The sequence below is a fragment of the Pristis pectinata genome, chromosome 9 (assembly GCF_009764475.1).
Source record: "Pristis pectinata isolate sPriPec2 chromosome 9, sPriPec2.1.pri, whole genome shotgun sequence".
NCBI classification, from domain to species: Eukaryota; Metazoa; Chordata; class Chondrichthyes; order Rhinopristiformes; family Pristidae; genus Pristis; species Pristis pectinata.
This window is the reverse complement of record NC_067413.1, coordinates 36155442-36172388: the sequence shown is the minus strand read 5'-3', so window position 1 is coordinate 36172388 and position 16947 is coordinate 36155442. Positions and strand designations below refer to the sequence as shown.

General features: G+C 44.2%; 1 protein-coding gene across 1 annotated transcript in view; it reads right to left on the bottom strand.

Annotated features, from left to right (window-relative positions):
- The window catches only part of atp9b (ATPase phospholipid transporting 9B), a 259834-nt gene that overhangs the window by 172097 nt on the left and 70790 nt on the right, over positions 1 to 16947 (bottom strand). The window contains 2 exon segments of the mRNA XM_052023085.1: positions 6229 to 6280; positions 15622 to 15680. Coding sequence (XP_051879045.1) covers positions 6229 to 6280; positions 15622 to 15680 — 111 coding nt within the window.

Genomic DNA, 16947 nt, shown 5'->3' with positions numbered 1-16947 from the left:
AAAATAACCAGACAAACTGCTTAGTTACAAGTTAACAAAACATATTAAGAACATAATGTATTGCAATCAGCAACAAGAGTTAATTAATCCAGCATCTCACAGGAACCATTTTTTTTAAAGAAAGAGTACATGCAGACTGAGATTAAGAGGTAATGACTACAGATGCTCCCCAGGTTACGATCCCCCAATTTACGTACAGCCCACACATATGAATGGGTGTTTGCACAACAAGCAGGATGGATTTGCTGGCTGTTGTGGGGCTGAAAGCATCTTCTGCCGTGTGGGAACTCTGTTCACAGCCACATTTCTGACCTGCGAACTGTCCAGATTATGAACAGTTCACAGGAATGGAACCTCGTTGTAAACTGGGGGAAGCATCTGTATTGGAAGAATGCCAAGTTCTATGCAAACTTGAATACTGAACCAATCTAAAAATTATGTATGCTACATTATGAACATAACTGGAACATCTACAAACTGGAAAAGCTCCAACGAGGTCAAATGCTGCTAGTAAAACTATTTTTTAAAATTGTAATCCAATTTAGGATTTTGATTGTGTATCAGATTCCAGAATATACTTAGTTTGTTTAAATGCCCTACTCAATAGTCAATATATTCAAGCCAAATTCTAAAATTAATTGAATTTTGTCTGCCAGACAAATCCCACCATTGTCCCAGATAATGTCAATTCCTCAAGCAACGTCACTGGAAAAGATGATCTGGCCATAATTCCATTGCTATTTCTGCGCATGTTACATGTAAATAGGCAACACGTTTTCTATATCAAGTGTTTCACTGGGTGCAAACAATAACTTTCATATAGCACCTTTAAAGTGGCAAAACATCCCAAGGCAGTTCACAGGATTTTAATCAAACAAACATTGACAGCAAGCATAATTTAGGGCAGATAAGAAAGAATGGTTGAAGATCCAAGTACTTTGGAATGACCTGAATTGGTTGGTGAAAGGTCTGTTACAGAAGTCCATCTTGCTTTCTGTAAACAAACTTCTGTCAGATGGAATTTGTACCAAAAACAAATCTGAAAGAGCTACAAGTGAACAGGATGCATTCTTTCCTGTAATCTATCATGTTGTGTATCCATGGATGTCTTTTGAAAGCGTCAATAAATATACATGGTCTAGACCAATAGCTTTGTTGGGATCATGTAAAGTGGCAGCTACATTGAAATCTGAGTCCACTGCACAAATTTAAGAGCAGGGTTACCCAACAACAGCCAATGTAAACATGGTGTCAATTTCTCTAGATGCTGTCAAACATGATTAGCTTCCTGCAAAACCAGGATCAACAGAGTGGTCATGGCAGCAAATCTGAAGTTAAATTCAGTTTATGAATGGTTACAAATTTGAGACTACCAAAGTAATAATATATGACAAATGGATACTTCAATGAGTCTTCAGCCTTTTCCACACTGGATTCAAGAGTCTTGTCAACAACTACAGTAAAAAAAATCATCCTTTGTGCTCTGGAGTTATGTCAGTAACTTTCCTTCACTGATCTTAAAAACAATGATACCAGAAACAATTCAGCACCTCCCCAGCTTAATGAGAAAGCTGAAATGCCGTTAGTCCCAAACATGAAATTAATTTTCCTTAGTTTTTCTATGATACACAAGCAAAATTTCATCACACAATTGTCAATTATCAGTTGTCTAAAGTATTTAAAACTTTTAATACTTTGGAAACTTTCCACAAAAGTTTTTTGTATATGGTTACTCCTTTAAGTGTCTCTCGTCTTCTCCAGATTTTTAGCATGGTACTAAACAACAGATTATAATATATAGCCAGGACCTCCAAAAATATTTCAATTGCATTTAATTACTCTACAAAATGTCTGGAAAAACTGCAAAACTGTTTGGTGGAACACAAAGCAAAGAAACATCTGCTCAACACTGGGCAAGGTATTGCAGTTCTTTCACCTTCCCTACACCACCTCACGTCCAGATCCACAGGGAGTTCAGTTGCAAAGCAAATCGCTGAATTTGCTTTATCCCTCATGCACACGTGCTGATGAAATCCAGGACAACACAATTTCAATGACTGCATGCCAGAGGTTCCAATCAGAAACACCTGAAGTAGCAGGTATCAGCACATTTTTTTTTAAAAAGTTTATTATTTGGAAACAATCAGTTGCAGCTTTTAAAGCTCCCCACTAGCCCCCCCCCCCCCCCCCACCAATATTTGATATATGCACTGCAATTTCAATCCAGTTATCCCGAGCCAGCACTGTCCTAAATAAATGAAGCATCGCAGTAAGGGCATAAGTATGTCAAAGTTCAGGTAATGGATGTTCAGGTTCCAATGACATGGGTGTAGGAAGAGGGATGAGGTCCTGAAAAGTAAGTTTAGGGAACTAGGCAGAAGGCTGAAGAACAGGACCTCAAGGGTAGCAATCTCAGGATTGCTGCCAGTGCCATGTGATAGTGAAGGTAAGAATAGGAGGAGATGGCAGATGAATGCGTGGCTGAGGAGTTGGTGCAGCAGGGAAGGTTTTAGACTTTTGGATCATTGGGATCTCTTCTGGGGAAGGTGGGACCTGTACAGAGAGGACAGGTTACACCTGAACCCGAGGGGGACCAATATCCTTGCAGGCAGGTTTGCTAGGGTGGTTCAGGAGGGTTTAAACTAGTTTGCGAAGGGGATAGGAACCAGAGCGGTAGGTCAGAGGAAGAAGTGGATATGGTAAAGTCAGATCTAACATGTAGAGAGGCTTTGAGGAAGGAGAAGCAGGGTACAGGGTATAAAAGTAGAAAGGAGGATAGGCTAAAGTGCATTTACTTAAACGCAAGAAGTATCAGGAATAAGGGTGATGAACGGAGAGCTCCGATAAGTACATGGGACTATGATATTGTGGCTCTTGCAGAGATTTGGCTGTCACCAGGGCAGGAATGGATATTGAATATTCCTGGATTTCAGTGTTTTAACAGGGATAGGGAGATGGGGAGAAGAGGAGGAGGGGTGGCGTTACTGGTCAGGGATACTATTACAGCTGCAGAAAGGCTGGATAATGTAGATGGATCCTCTCTAGAGTCAGTATGGGTGGAAGTTAGGAACAAGAAAGGAGCAGTTACTCTACTGGGAGTATTCTATAGGCGCCCAGGTAGCAGCAGGGATACTGAGGAGCAGATTGGGAGGCAGATTTTGGAAAGGTACAAGAATAACAGTGTTGTTATCATGGGAGACTTCAACTTCCCAAATACTGATTGGCACCTGCTTAGTACCAAAGGTTTAGATGAGGCAGAGTTCGTTAAGTGTGTCTAGGACGAATTCCTGTCACAGTATGTCGACAGGCTGACTAGAGGGAGTGCCGTGTTAGATCTAGTATCAGGTAATGAACCAGGTCAGGTGACAGATCTCTCAGTGGGTGAGCATTTGGGGGACAGTGACCACTGCTCCCTAACCTTTAGCATTGTCATGGACAAGGATAGGAGCAAAGAGGACTGGAAGATATTTAATTGGGGAAGGGCAAATTACGAAGCTATAAGGCTCGAACTTGCGAGAGTAAATTGGGATGACATTTTTGAAGGGAAATGTACTATGGGGATGTGGTCGTTGTTCAGGGATCTCTTGCAGGATGTTAGGGATAAATTTGTCCCAGTGAGGCAGAGAAAGAATGGCAGGGTGAAGGAACCATGGGGGACAAGTGAGGTGGAACAACTAGTTAGGAGGAAGAAGGCAGCATACATAAGGTGTAGGCAGCAAGGATCAGATAGGGCTCCATGAAGAACATAGGGTAGCAAGGAAGGAACTTAAGAAGGGGCTGAGGAGAGCAAGAAGGGGGCATGAAAAGGCCTTGGCGAGTAGGGTTAAGGAAAATCCCAAGGCTTTTTTCATGTATGTGAAGAGCAGAAGGATGGCTAGAGTAAAGGTAGGACTGATAAGGGACAAAGGTGGGAAGATGTGCCTGGAAGCTGTGGAAGTGGGTGAGGTTCTCAATGAATACTTCTCTTCGGTATTCACCAAGGAGAGGGGCCTTGATGACGCTGAGGACAGTGTTGGTAAGGTTAATGTTCTAGAGCATGTAGATATCAAGAGAGATGATGTGTTGGAGCTGTTAGAAAATATTAGGACAGATAAGTCCCCAGGGCCTGATGGAATATTCCCAAGGCTGCTCCGCGAGGCGAAGGAGGAGATTGCTGAGCCGTTGGCTAGGATCTTTGAGTCCTCGTTGTCCACGGGAATGGTACCGGAGGATTGGAGGGTGGCAAATGCTGTCCCCTTATTCAAGAAAGGTAGTAGGGATAGTCCAGGGAATTACAGACCAGTGAGCCTTACGTCTGTGGTGGACAAGCTGTTGGAAAGGATTCTTAGAGATAGGATCTATGAGGATTTAGAGAATCATGGACTGATTAGGGACAGCCAGCATGGCTTTGTGAAGGGAAGATCATGTCTCACAAGCCTAATAGGACTCTTTGAGGTGGTAATCAGGCAGATTGACGAGGGTAGTGCAGTAGATGTGGTCCACATGGATTTTAGTAAGGTGTTTGACAAGGTTCCACATGATAGGCTTCTTCAGAAAGTCAGGGCATGGGATCCAGGGATGCTTGGCCGTGTGGATTCACAATTGGCTTGCCTGTAGAAAGTAGGGGGTTGTGGTGGAGGGAGTGCATTCAGATTAGAGGGCTGTGACTAGCGGTGTCCCACAAGCATCAGTTCTGGGACCTCTACTTTTCGTGATATTTATTAATGACTTGAATGAGGGGGTAGAAGGGTGGGTTAGCAAGTCTGCAGACGGCACAAAGGTCGGTGGTGTTGTGGATCGTGTGGAGGACTGTCGAAGATTGCAGAGGGATATTGACAGGATGCAGAGCTGGGCTGAGAAGTGGCAGATGGAGTTCAATCCAGAGAAGTGTGAGGTGGTACACTTTGGAAGGACAAACTCCAAGGCAGAGTACAAGGTTAATGGCAGGATTCTGGGTAGTGTGGAGGAGCAGAGGGATCTGGGGGTTCATATCCACAGATCACTGACAGTTGCCTCACAGGTGGATAGGGTAGTTAAGAGAGCTTATGGGATGTTAGCTTTCATAGGTCATGGGATCGAGTTTAAGAGCCACGAGGTAATGATGCAGCTCTACAAAACTCTGGTTAGACCACACTTGGAGTACTGTGTCCAGTTCTGGTCGCCTCATTATATGAAGGATGTGGAAGCATTGGAAAGGGTACAGAGGAGATTCATCAGGATGCTGCCTGGTTTGGAGAGTATGGATTATGAGGAGAGACTAAGGGAGCTATGGCTTTATACTTTGGAGAGGAGGATGAGGGGAGACATGATAGAGGTATACAAAATATTAAGAGGAATAGACAGCCAGCGCCTCTTTCCCAGGGCACCAATGCTCGATACAAGAGGGCATGGCTTTAAAGTAATGGGTGGGAAGTTCAAGGGAGATATCAGAGGGAGATTTTTCACCCAGAGGGTGGTTGGTGCATGGAATGCGCTGCCTGGGTAGGTGGAGGCAGGTACATAAGTCAGAGATTGTTAGATAAGCATATGGAGGAATTTAAAATAGGGGGATATGTGGGAGGAAGGGGTTAGATAGTCTTAGGCGTGGTTTAAAGGGCGGCACAACGTGGTGGGCCGAAGGGCCTGTATTGTGCTGTATTGTTCTATAGTTCTATGATAATGCAAATTCTCCACCAAACATCTTTTATGAATTCATTTACGCATCCAACTCAAATCTGCCAGCCACTTAATCATAGGATGTCATAATGAAGCATAAAAATGCTTGCAAAATTATAGATGAAACTATAAATGATGCAATATTTCACACTCCGACCATAAAGACAGACCTGAATATGATTCAGTAATAACCGAAACATTTTTACTTGCTTTTTTTTTTAATATTACATAAATTACAATATTACATGCATAAATTAGATTCACTCTCTCGCACACTTTAAGAGAGGGGTAAACTTCAAAAACTTCAGTTGCAATATACTGAAAGTTATTCAGCACTGCTGACAGCAATCATTTATACATCAAAATCAATGGGGGGGGGAAAGAGTCAAATTAACTCAGAATACTTGAGTAGTTAGAACATAAATGTGAGTAAAAACATTTTCAATAAGGAACAACATTCAATATGCATGTTGACACTTCATACAACACTAACGTTTCACTGTTTTGACCATTAATTTGCACCTTGTGTAAGCTGCAATATTTGTCCGAAACATTACTTTTTCTAATTACTAGAAAGCACTGAAATTTGCTTACCACTTTTTTCTGATGTTCTCAAAAATATCATGTCAGCGGGAATGCGCTGGTTCTGAAATAGAAGGTGATAAAGGTAAATACATGAGCTCAAAAACATCTTCATTTCAAAATGTCTACTGAAGATGGAATTTAATATTACACAAAATTTACAGGACAGGTAAATGACTTTCAGCCCAACAGGCTGGAAGAATTATCCCACCTTACATTCTAATATTATTCCTTTGTTCATGTCCATGTCTAGCTTGTCATTCAATGGACTGACATTTCAACCTTTCCAAATGATAGTGACCTACACAACTTCACCACTCTTAGGTAAAACAATCTATGAATATGTTCTTGAATTTTAATTATTTTACACCTAGTTTTGAATTCCCTTACAATTAGAAGCATGTCCACCCCTTCAAACCAAAATTTTATTGACATCACTCCTATTATCTCAATCTTTTACCTTCTGTAGTCTGTTTATACCTACTGGCAAGCATAACTTCTTAGTTCTGGTTTCATATTGAATCCTTCTTGACCCTTCATTTCTGCTTCCATATCCTTTTCATGATTTGGAGATCAAGTGTAAACAGCACTCCAAGTGTTGCCAAAGCTGTTAAATAAGCTTACCTCAATCTCTCTGCCTTCAAATTCTAGAAGCCAAACCAGTGCTTCATTTATATTTAGTATATTTTTTGCTTGCTGCAGAGTGACAATCAAACATGTGCCACTGAATTCTTTTCCACCTCTAACCCAATTCAACTTGATGTCCAAGGTGATTTATCATAATATTCTTTAACTAACTTATTTCAAAACTAGATCACGTTGTAATTGATAACACTAGAGAGTGCTTTTGTGTGATTTAAAGGACTCACATACATTATATAATTCCATAGATGGCATTCTTGCGAATATGAAAACCTCCAGCTATATATCTGAAAATTAGGAAAGGGAGCACACGTGAGAGAAAGGAGAAGGACAAAGAAAAAGTGGATTTGTACCATTTTTTGGTATATGCTGAATCGCTTCACTGTCAACTAAATTTTATATGCAGTTACCACCGTAATATAAGAAAAAGTTTGCAGAATCTGCATATCACTAACTGCCACTCTTTTGAACGACTGTCCTTCTAGTAAAAGGTACTCTCACAATGCTGAGAAGGGAATTCCAGTGATAATAAAGGAATAACAACATATTTCCAAATCGGGGTGTTGTGCAGATTGGAAAAAGACCTGCAAGCACTGGTGTTCCCAAAGTGCCTTCTGCCTATATCACCCTTGGTGGTGGAGGTTGGAAGTTTGGGAGATGTGTAGGTGACACACACCATCACCTGTGGTAGGGGGAATGAATTTTTGGAATAGATAGGATGCTAGTCAAGCTAGTTGCTTTGTCTTGATTTGATATCGTTTCTTCAGTATTGTTGGAGCTGCATTCATCCAGGCAAGTGAAGAGAATTCCATACCACTCTGAATAGATACCTTGTAAATGACGGAAAGCTTTGGAGTTGTCAACAGGCAAGTAATTTGATGCACAATGCCCAAACTCTGATCTGTTCCTCTAACTACAATATATTTGTGTGGCTGGTCCAGTTGAGCTTCAGCTGACAGGGGGAATCCCAGAATATTGATGGCAAGTGGCTCAGCCACTGAACATCAAGCATGGGTGGTTCAAATTTCTCTCACTGGAAATGGTCATTACTTGGCAAACATTACTTGCCACTAATCAGCTCATGCCCTATTGCTGTCCAGGTCATTCTGAATGAACTGCTTCACTTCCTGATGAGCTGCAAAAGGAACTGATGGAATCATCAGCAAATGTTCCCACTACCAACCTTATGATGGAAAGAAGATAATTGATGAAACAGTTTAAGGTGGCTGAGCCAAGGACACTGCCCTAAATAAAATCCCTGTAGCAATGTCCAGGGTGGGGTGATTGACCTCAGTCCTTCCAACTACCGAAATGTTTTCATGTAATACCCACTGACCAGTTTCACCTGGGCTTCACGGTGTTACACCAGATCAAACTGTGCCTTAGTGTCAATAAAGTATTAAAGTTCTTTCAAAGTAAGATTTTAATTTAGTGATGGATTCCCGAATTTACCAATTGTTCAGAAATAGCTCTATTTTATATAGCCATATTCAGCAAATTTGAAACCAACTTACTCACAGATGAAAGACTGAAAAATTAGTGAAGTTTTACTGTTATTAGTTCCGTTTAATTTAATCTAAGATTTTCAACAGTGATGGTAAATGCAAACCAAATTTTGCTCCAATGACATCCTTCACTTCAAATTAGCATCAATCCACACTCCTCAAAAAAATTTCAAAACTTCAAAAGGTGGCAGCGTGGTCCATCCAGGACATGCCCTCTTTTCGTTACTAGCATCAGGGAGGTGATGCAGGAGCCTGAAGACCCACACTCAACGATTCAGAAACAGCTTCTTCCCCTCTGCCATCAGATTTCTGAACAGTCCATGAACACTACCTCATTACTCTTTTTCCACTATTTATTTTTGTAATTTTGTGTCTTTGCACTGTACTGCTGTCACAAAACAACAAATCTCATGTCTTTTAAGTAAGTGATAGTAAATTTGATTGAGATTTTAAACCAGTGGAATACAAGCAAACTTTGGCATTTTCAGTTTTCACATTTGAAAGAGTTGCCTGTGAATTTGATGATTTTAGGCCTGATTAAATTTAGATAAAAAAGATGAAAAATTCAGAAGTGTAAAAAAAAAATCAAAAAATGCAAATGGTGGAAATCTAAAAACAAAAACAGAAAATGTGAGAAATACTTAGCAGGTCAGGCGGTATCTGACAAAGGATCTTCAATGCTAACCATTTCTCTTCCCACAGATGTGGCCTGACCTGCTGAATATTTCCTGCATTTTCTGTTTTTACTTATACTAAAAAGCTCAAAGGTTTAGAGGAAAACATTGGAGGAAATTGGAAGGTGAAGTGTATTTGGAAAACATTTTGCCATTTATACTCATCTTCAGTACTTAAAGCACGGGGATATAAACAGAAACATGCTAAGGCTGGAAATCTACTGTTCCCCAACCTGTCAATCCAGGCTACATAATTCAGCAATTAAAAAGATCCAGGTTATATTGCTTGGAAACTAAGCATTTATCCACATGACCCATTCAAAACTAGACAGATCACACATCTTCTCCTACAAGATTGGCAAAGATCCAACCAACAGCTCTCGGGTTACTGGTATCATCCGAGCAAACTTGCAATGGAATATTATCAACAAGTGGAAGAAACCCGAGTAAAAATCATGCGACTGGCCTGTCAAAGGACAGAAGATTGAATGGCAGGTTCAGAGGTGGTTTCACTAAGGAAAATTATTCATTACCTGTGTCTATATATGAGCATGCAATATTTATGCACAGCGTATTCCATCCTTTCCTTAAATCTAACATAATTACTCTTACTAATTAAACACATACAAACAATTTAAAAGTCCAAATTTCTTAAGATAAGGTATTGTAGCGACTCACCGTCCAAGCAAGCGAACCGGCTCGGCAGTCGGGTCGCGCGTCGTCGGAGTGGCGAGACCCAAGATGGCGGTGGGCCTTCGTCTTCCCCGAGCGACAGGGAGAACCCGCGCACGGGGAAGATTTGATGACGTAGCATATACGTCATTGCTGTTCGGAGTGGGCGGGAACAGGTTCTCTTAAAAGGCCCACGCAAGGCGGGAAAATAAACCAGTTCTTGTTCTGAAACCCTTCGACTAGCGTCTTGTTTTTTCACATCGCGGTAGCAGCCGCTACTTTGGTGACCCTGACGGTCCAAACGGATCTTGGACCCACACAATGGACGACAACGCAGCAGCCAACACAGTGGCACTCAAGCTGCCCACCTTTTGGACACTTCGTCCCAGCATCTGGTTCGACCAGGCCGAAGCACAATTCCACCTTCGCCAGATCACCTCCAACTCCACAAAGCACTACCATGTGGTCAGCTCTCTGGACCAGGAGACAGCCGCCCAGGTCGGAGACTTCATTCAGTCTCCTCCGGAGGAAGATAAGTACCCGGCTTTCAAAGACCTTCTGATTCGGACCTTCGGCCTCTCCCGTCGTGAGCGCGCCGCCCGCCTGCTTCATCTCGACGGCCTGGGGGACAGATCCCCATCCGCCCTAATGAATGAGATGCTGGCATTGGCCGAAGGACACAAGCCCTGCCTGATGTTCGAACAGGCCTTCCTCGAACAACTACCCGATGACATTCACCTGCTGTTAGCCGACGCCGACTTCAGCAACCCACGTGAGGTAGCTGCCCAGGCAGATGTCCTGTGGAAGGCCAAACGCGAGAGCGGTTCGTCCGTCAGCCATATCACCAGGCCATGAGCCCAACGCCCGCCTCAACCAGTCCCAGCAACCAAGCGACCACACCCCAGAAACACAGACGACGACACTGGCGACCAGCTGTGTTTCTACCATCAGAGGTGGGGCGTGGAGGCCCGTCAATGCTGCCCACCCTGCAAGTTTCAGGAAAATGCCAGGGCCAGCTGCCGCTGATGGCTACGGCGGCTGGCCGCTGACAAAGCCTCCTATTCGTTCAGGAAGAGCAGTCTGGGCAGCGTTTCCTCATCGATACTGGAGCAGAGGTCAGTTATTTGCCCCCGACCGGCCGCGACACTCGTAACAGGCAACAAGGTCCTGTACTCAATGCCGCAAACGGCACAACGATACGGACTTTCGGTACCCGTACAGTTCAATTACAATTCGGCGGCAGCCGTTTTACCTGGACCTTTACCCTTGCCACCGTTGCCTGACCACCCCTAGGAGCCGATTTCCTTCGGGCCCACAACCTGTTAGTCGACCTGCGAGGGAAGCGGTTAGTCCACTCCAGAACTTACCAGACCTACCCCCTGGGAGAAAACAGCCTGCCAGCCCCACGCCTGGACTCCATTTCCCTGTCTGGCAATGAGTTCACCAAGCTCCTAGCTGAATTCCCATCAGTTTTGGCACCTCAGTTTACAAATTCTAGGCCCAAACATGGGGTGCGACACCACATCATTACCACAGGGCCACCCCTTCATGCCTGAGCACGACGACTACCTCCAGACAAGCTCTGCCTGGCAAAGGAAGAGTTCCGTCACATGGAAGAGCTTGGGATTGTTCACAGGTCAGACAGCCCCTGGGCCTCCCCACTGCACATGGTCCCCAAAGCCACCGGCGGGTGGAGGCCCTGTGGCGACTACCGCAGGCTGAATGACGCCACCACCCCGGACCGCTACCCCATCCCTCACATCCAGGACTTCGCAGCAAACCTACATGGGGCCCGCATCTTCTCCAAAGTGGACCTCGTTCGGGGATACCACCAAATCCCGGTCCATCCAGATGACATCCACAAAACTGCGATTATCACCCCATTCGGCCTTTTCGAATTCCTTCGAATGCTGTTCGGCCTTAAGAACGCCGCGCAGACCTTCCAGCAGCTGATGGACGCAGTAGGCCGAGACCTGGACTTCGTGTTCATTTACTTAGATGACATACTAATCGCCAGCCGTGACCGCCAAGAACACCTTTCCCACCTCCACCAGCTGTATTCCCGTCTCCGTGATTTCGGCCTCACGATCAACCCAGCCAAGTGCCAATTCGGACTTGACTCTATCGATTTCCTCGGCCACAAAATCACCAGCGACAGGGCAACACCCCTACCCACCAAGGTAGACGCTATCCGCCATTTTGCCCGCCCCAACACGGTCAAAGGCCTACAGGAATTCCTTGGGATGGTCAACTTTTACCATCGATTCATCCCTGCAGCAGCCCGTATCTTGCGCCCTTTGTTCTCGCTGATGGCTGGTAAGGGCAAGGACATCGCCTGGAACGACGAGGCTGCGGCTGCCTTTGTTGAGGCCAAGGACACCCTGGTAGACACCGCAATGCTTGTACACCCTAGAACAGACGTCCCAACTGCCCTCACAGTGGACGCATCCAACACCATGATTGGTGGGGTACTGGAACAACTAATCAAAGGCCGTTGGCAACCCTTGGCATTTTTCAGCAAGCACCTTAAACCACCCGAACTGAAATACAGCACTTTTGAACGGGAACTTCTAGCGCTGTACCTGGCGGTCCAGCATTTCCAGTACTTTCTAGAAGGCAGGCCTTTCACTGCTTTCACTGACCATAAGCCTTTGTCCTTCACCTTCTCCAAAGTCTCCGATCCCTGGTCAGCTCATCAACATAGACATTTGTCCTACATTTCCGAATTCACAACGGATATCCAACACGTCTCCGGAAAGGACAATGTCGTTGCTGATGCACTTTCCAGACCAGCCATCCACAACCTGTCCCTGGGTGTCGACTACACGGCCCTGGCTGACGCACAGCGAGCCGATGACGAGCTGCCCAGCTACAGAACCTCAGTCTCGGGCCTGCAGCTCCAAGATTTCTTGGTTGGTCTGGGTCGACAGACCCTCCTTTTCGCAACAGGTCAACCCCGCCCTATAGTTCCTGCAGCCTGGCGGAGGCGCGTTTTCAACTCGATACATGGGTTGGCGCACCCGTCCATCAGATCAACTGTCCAACTGGTTGCCAGCAAGTTTGTCTGGCATGGCCTGCGCAAACAGGTCAGTGAGTGGGCCAGGACTTGTCCGTACTGCCAGACATCGAAAATCCAACAACACACCAAAGTCCCGCCACAGCAGTTCGAGCCTACCCATAGAAAGTTCGACCACATCCACGTCGACCTCGTGGGCCCTCTGCCGGTTTCAAGAGGAGCCCGGTACCTCCTTACCATCGTGGACCGGTTCACAAGGTGGCCAGAGGCAACCTCTCCATCTGACATCACGACTGATTCCTGTGCCCAGGCGCTGCTCACAACTTGGATCTCACGTTTTGGTGTTCCAGCCCACATCACGTCAGACAGAGGCACCCAATTCACCTCCAGCCTCTGGTCTGCATTAGCGAACATGCTGGGAACGCAGCTGCACACCACCACGGCCTACCACCCCAATCAAACTGGTTAGTGGAACATTTCCACCGCTATCTGAAATCACCCTTGAGGGCCCGCCTGAAGGGTCCTAACTGGGTCGACGAACTGCCTTGGGTCCTGCTTGGCATACGCACTGCCCCCAAGGAAGACCTCTACGCTTCGTCAGCTGAACTTGTGTATGGGGCGCCCCTGGTTGTCCCAGGGGATTTCATACCCGCCCTTCGGGACCAAGGTGAAGAAACCACGGCAGTTCTGCAAAGACTGCGCGAGAGGCTCAGCAACTTGGCCCCGATTCCCACCTCGCAGCACGGTCAAGCCCCATCCTGTAAGCCCAAAGAACTACGAGACTGTAAGTTTGTTTTCGTTCGCAGGGGCACACCTCGGGCACCGTTGCAACAACCATACGAGGGGCCGTTCCAGGTCATCAGGAATAATGGATCCACCTTTATTTTGGACATTGGGGGTAAGGAACAGGTCTTCACGACGGACCGCCTCAAACTGGCCCAATTAGATCTGCAACAACCAGTCGAGGTTCCAGCACCGCGACGCAGAGGCCGACCTCCTAAGTGATAACTAACACAGCCCATGGACCTTGGGGGCCGTATCACCGGTTCTGGGGGGGGGGGGGGGGGGGTTATGTAGCGACTCACCGTCCGAGCAAGCGAACCGGCTCGGCAGTCAGGTTGCGCGTCGGAGCAGCAAGGCCCAAGATGGTGGTGGGCCTTCATCTTCCCCGAGCGAGAGGGAAAACCCGCGCGCAGGAAAGGTTTGATGACGTAGCATATATATCATTGCTGTCTGGAGTGGGCGGGAACAGGCTTTCTTAAAAGGCCCGCGCAAAGCGGGAAAATAAACCAGTTCTTGTTCTGAAACCCTTCGACTAGCGTCTTGTTTTTTCACATCGCAGTAGCAGCCGCTACTGTATCTTTATTGGTCACATGTACATCGAAGCACACAGTGAAATGCATCTTTTGCGTAGAGTGTTCTGGGGGCAGCCCGCAAGTGTCGCCATGCTTCTGGTGCCAACATATTGTGCCCACAACTTCCTAACCCTTAAAAGAATTTGCTCAGTTTCATACACTCTACTACTGATCTACAGTAAATAGGGTGGTATTCATTAAATTTGTAGTTAAATAATTCCATTATCCACATCAATGTTGTCAGCTCAAACTAGCAATGACAATAACATAGAAAACTGGATCAAATCATCTCACCCTAAAAAATTTACCTCCCAATCGGTGGAGAATCAATGGCTTCTACGTTTCCATATATGCTCATATTATAGGGCACAGCAATATTTTAAAGTATCCAAAGACAATTTAACTTGTAAAGTTTTTTCATCATGGCCAGATTACCCAGAACAGCCAAAAAGTTACAGGTGCATTCAAATGATCAGTATACAAGGAATTTCCCAGCTTTGCAGACTTGGAGAAACCCGCCACTGTCTGATGCCCAATATCTGTGATTTCATCCTGCATCTCTCCATTTTAAGACCTTCCTTAAAATAAACGCTCGTTTACTGCTCATTTTTGTCTGATTAGTCTTCTGTTAAATGTCTCAAATGACTGCCCCGCATTGTACAGCACTTTGTACCTCAAACTGTTGCTTTGTTGTTGACTGTGTTGTAGTAGGAGCCTCCACAATAAGCGCAAATGCAAGTCATGGTGCTTGAACAAGGGGGGAGGGGAGAATATTTGCAATTTAGAAAGATAAACAAGTTCAATGGACCCAACACATGTAGGCAAAGAGAGGGCAAAGTTTTAACAGGAAAATAAAAGCAGGCCAGAGCACAAGCTCAACAACGTGGGGAAATAAAACCCATCACTGACTGTTCTGTGGAAATAGTGCAGCAATGTTGGGGACCTTTTGATACATGCTCTATTGCATGCATGTCCCACAACTTTTGTGTTTCATTTTGTGCATTTCTCTCATCTTTCATTTTTAACAACTTTGTCACATTTGCCTCCTTCAGATTTACCAACTTCTGCCTTCTTATTGTCTCATGTACATTTCCATACACTAAGAAACCAGAAGTTCATGAATACATCAGGTAGTAAAATACACCAATTATTTTATGCAGTATCACAGCAGAAATATTTCATACCTCTTTGGATAATGACAGTGGTCATTATGCTGCCATGACAGTATAATTCACAGACAATTAGATATAAATGGACCTGGATATTACTGAACATAGGGGACTCCCCTAATCTTGCCACTGATACTTTCCAAATTCTCTGTAATAGATCCAACGTAGATGCAATTAGGGTAAATGCTGTTCTATAAAAAGTGCAACTATAAGTCAATTTCTCTCTCTTTTGAGTATTAGTCAATTGTATTTGATAGTCAGCAGTGCTGTAGGAAGCACTTTAGGCTGTAAAGCACTGTAGGTTTGAGAGAAACTAAAATTGTGATCTCTAGTTGATATGCAAATCATTGCAGTAAATGCCAAAATACACACCTTCTCAACTATAATAAGATCTCCCACCTGGATGTCAGAGCTCTTCACCTGCACTTTACCTGTACACAAAAAAAATTAATAATCACATTTATTGAACCAACAGAAAACTCTATTTAACACAATTAAGACAGTGTAGCTTCTTTTTGGTTTGAATATCTGTAAAATGTGCAAGGTTCTGCTCCTAGCCACTTTAATTTTTTTTCCAAGATTTTGCTGAAAGGCACATAAAAGAAACTTGCACGGTCATTTTCACAGAGCAGGAAACATCAGGGGTCATCTTATTATAAGATGGGGAAATGACGGAAATGACTAGTGGGAGAATTTCAAACAAGGGAACAGAGTTATAAGATTGTGTGTGTGCGAGTGCGCGGTGGGGGGGGGGCGGGTTGTGGAGAGCTGGAAGCAGTCATTTAAAACTGAGGTGCTTGCAACTTCTGGCAGGTGGTGAATCTCTGGAATTCTCTACCCTGGAGGACTGTGGAAACTACACCACTGGGGGTATTTTAAGAGGAAGTTGATAAATTTTTGTATGATAAGAGAATTGAGGGCTTATTAGGGAGCTGGCTAGCACAGGAAAGGAAATAATGCCCATGGGAATTAAGCCATGATCATACTGAGTGGCAGGACAGGCTTGAGAAACCAGAGGACTATTCCTGCTCCTATTATGTTCTAATGTTAATGTTAACAGTGATTATTATTAAGATCAATGCTTCAGATTAAGGGGGCAATGTACTCATATCAAAAGAAACTAATTTCATCTTGTTCCTCTCAATGACCCTGGCAGGTTGAAAGCTTCAAATGGTCAATATCATGCATAAAAGTTTCAAAACCTATTAGAGCTGCTTCCAGAATATAGTACTATTTCCATGGTTAATACATTTATTCCAGAACACATTTGTAAATAGTAAAAGCTGTGCCGAGTCTTAGTTATTTTTAAGATTTTAAGCCAAATGAAACATCTTTATCATTTCTTTTAGTAATTCATAGAAGCCAATCAGATTACAAATGGTGATGTACACACATCATGTATACCCAACGCAAATGGTAGCAATTTAACAACCACATCAAATTTCTGTTCATTCAACAGTGGGTCATTAAGATTTCTCTAGTCATTCTGCATGAAGCAAAACAAATTGATTATGTGCAAATTTCTGCTTGGAATGTACATGTTTATGAGTAGAAATTCATCCTGTTTACTGTTCTGTGGTCATTTTAATAAAATAGTTTCCCAAGGTTTATTTTTCAATTTGTTAAACCTTCTATCTAATCCTGCAGGCCTAACTCCAATTATAATGTTGGGCACAAGGCCACAAGAAACTAATGGGA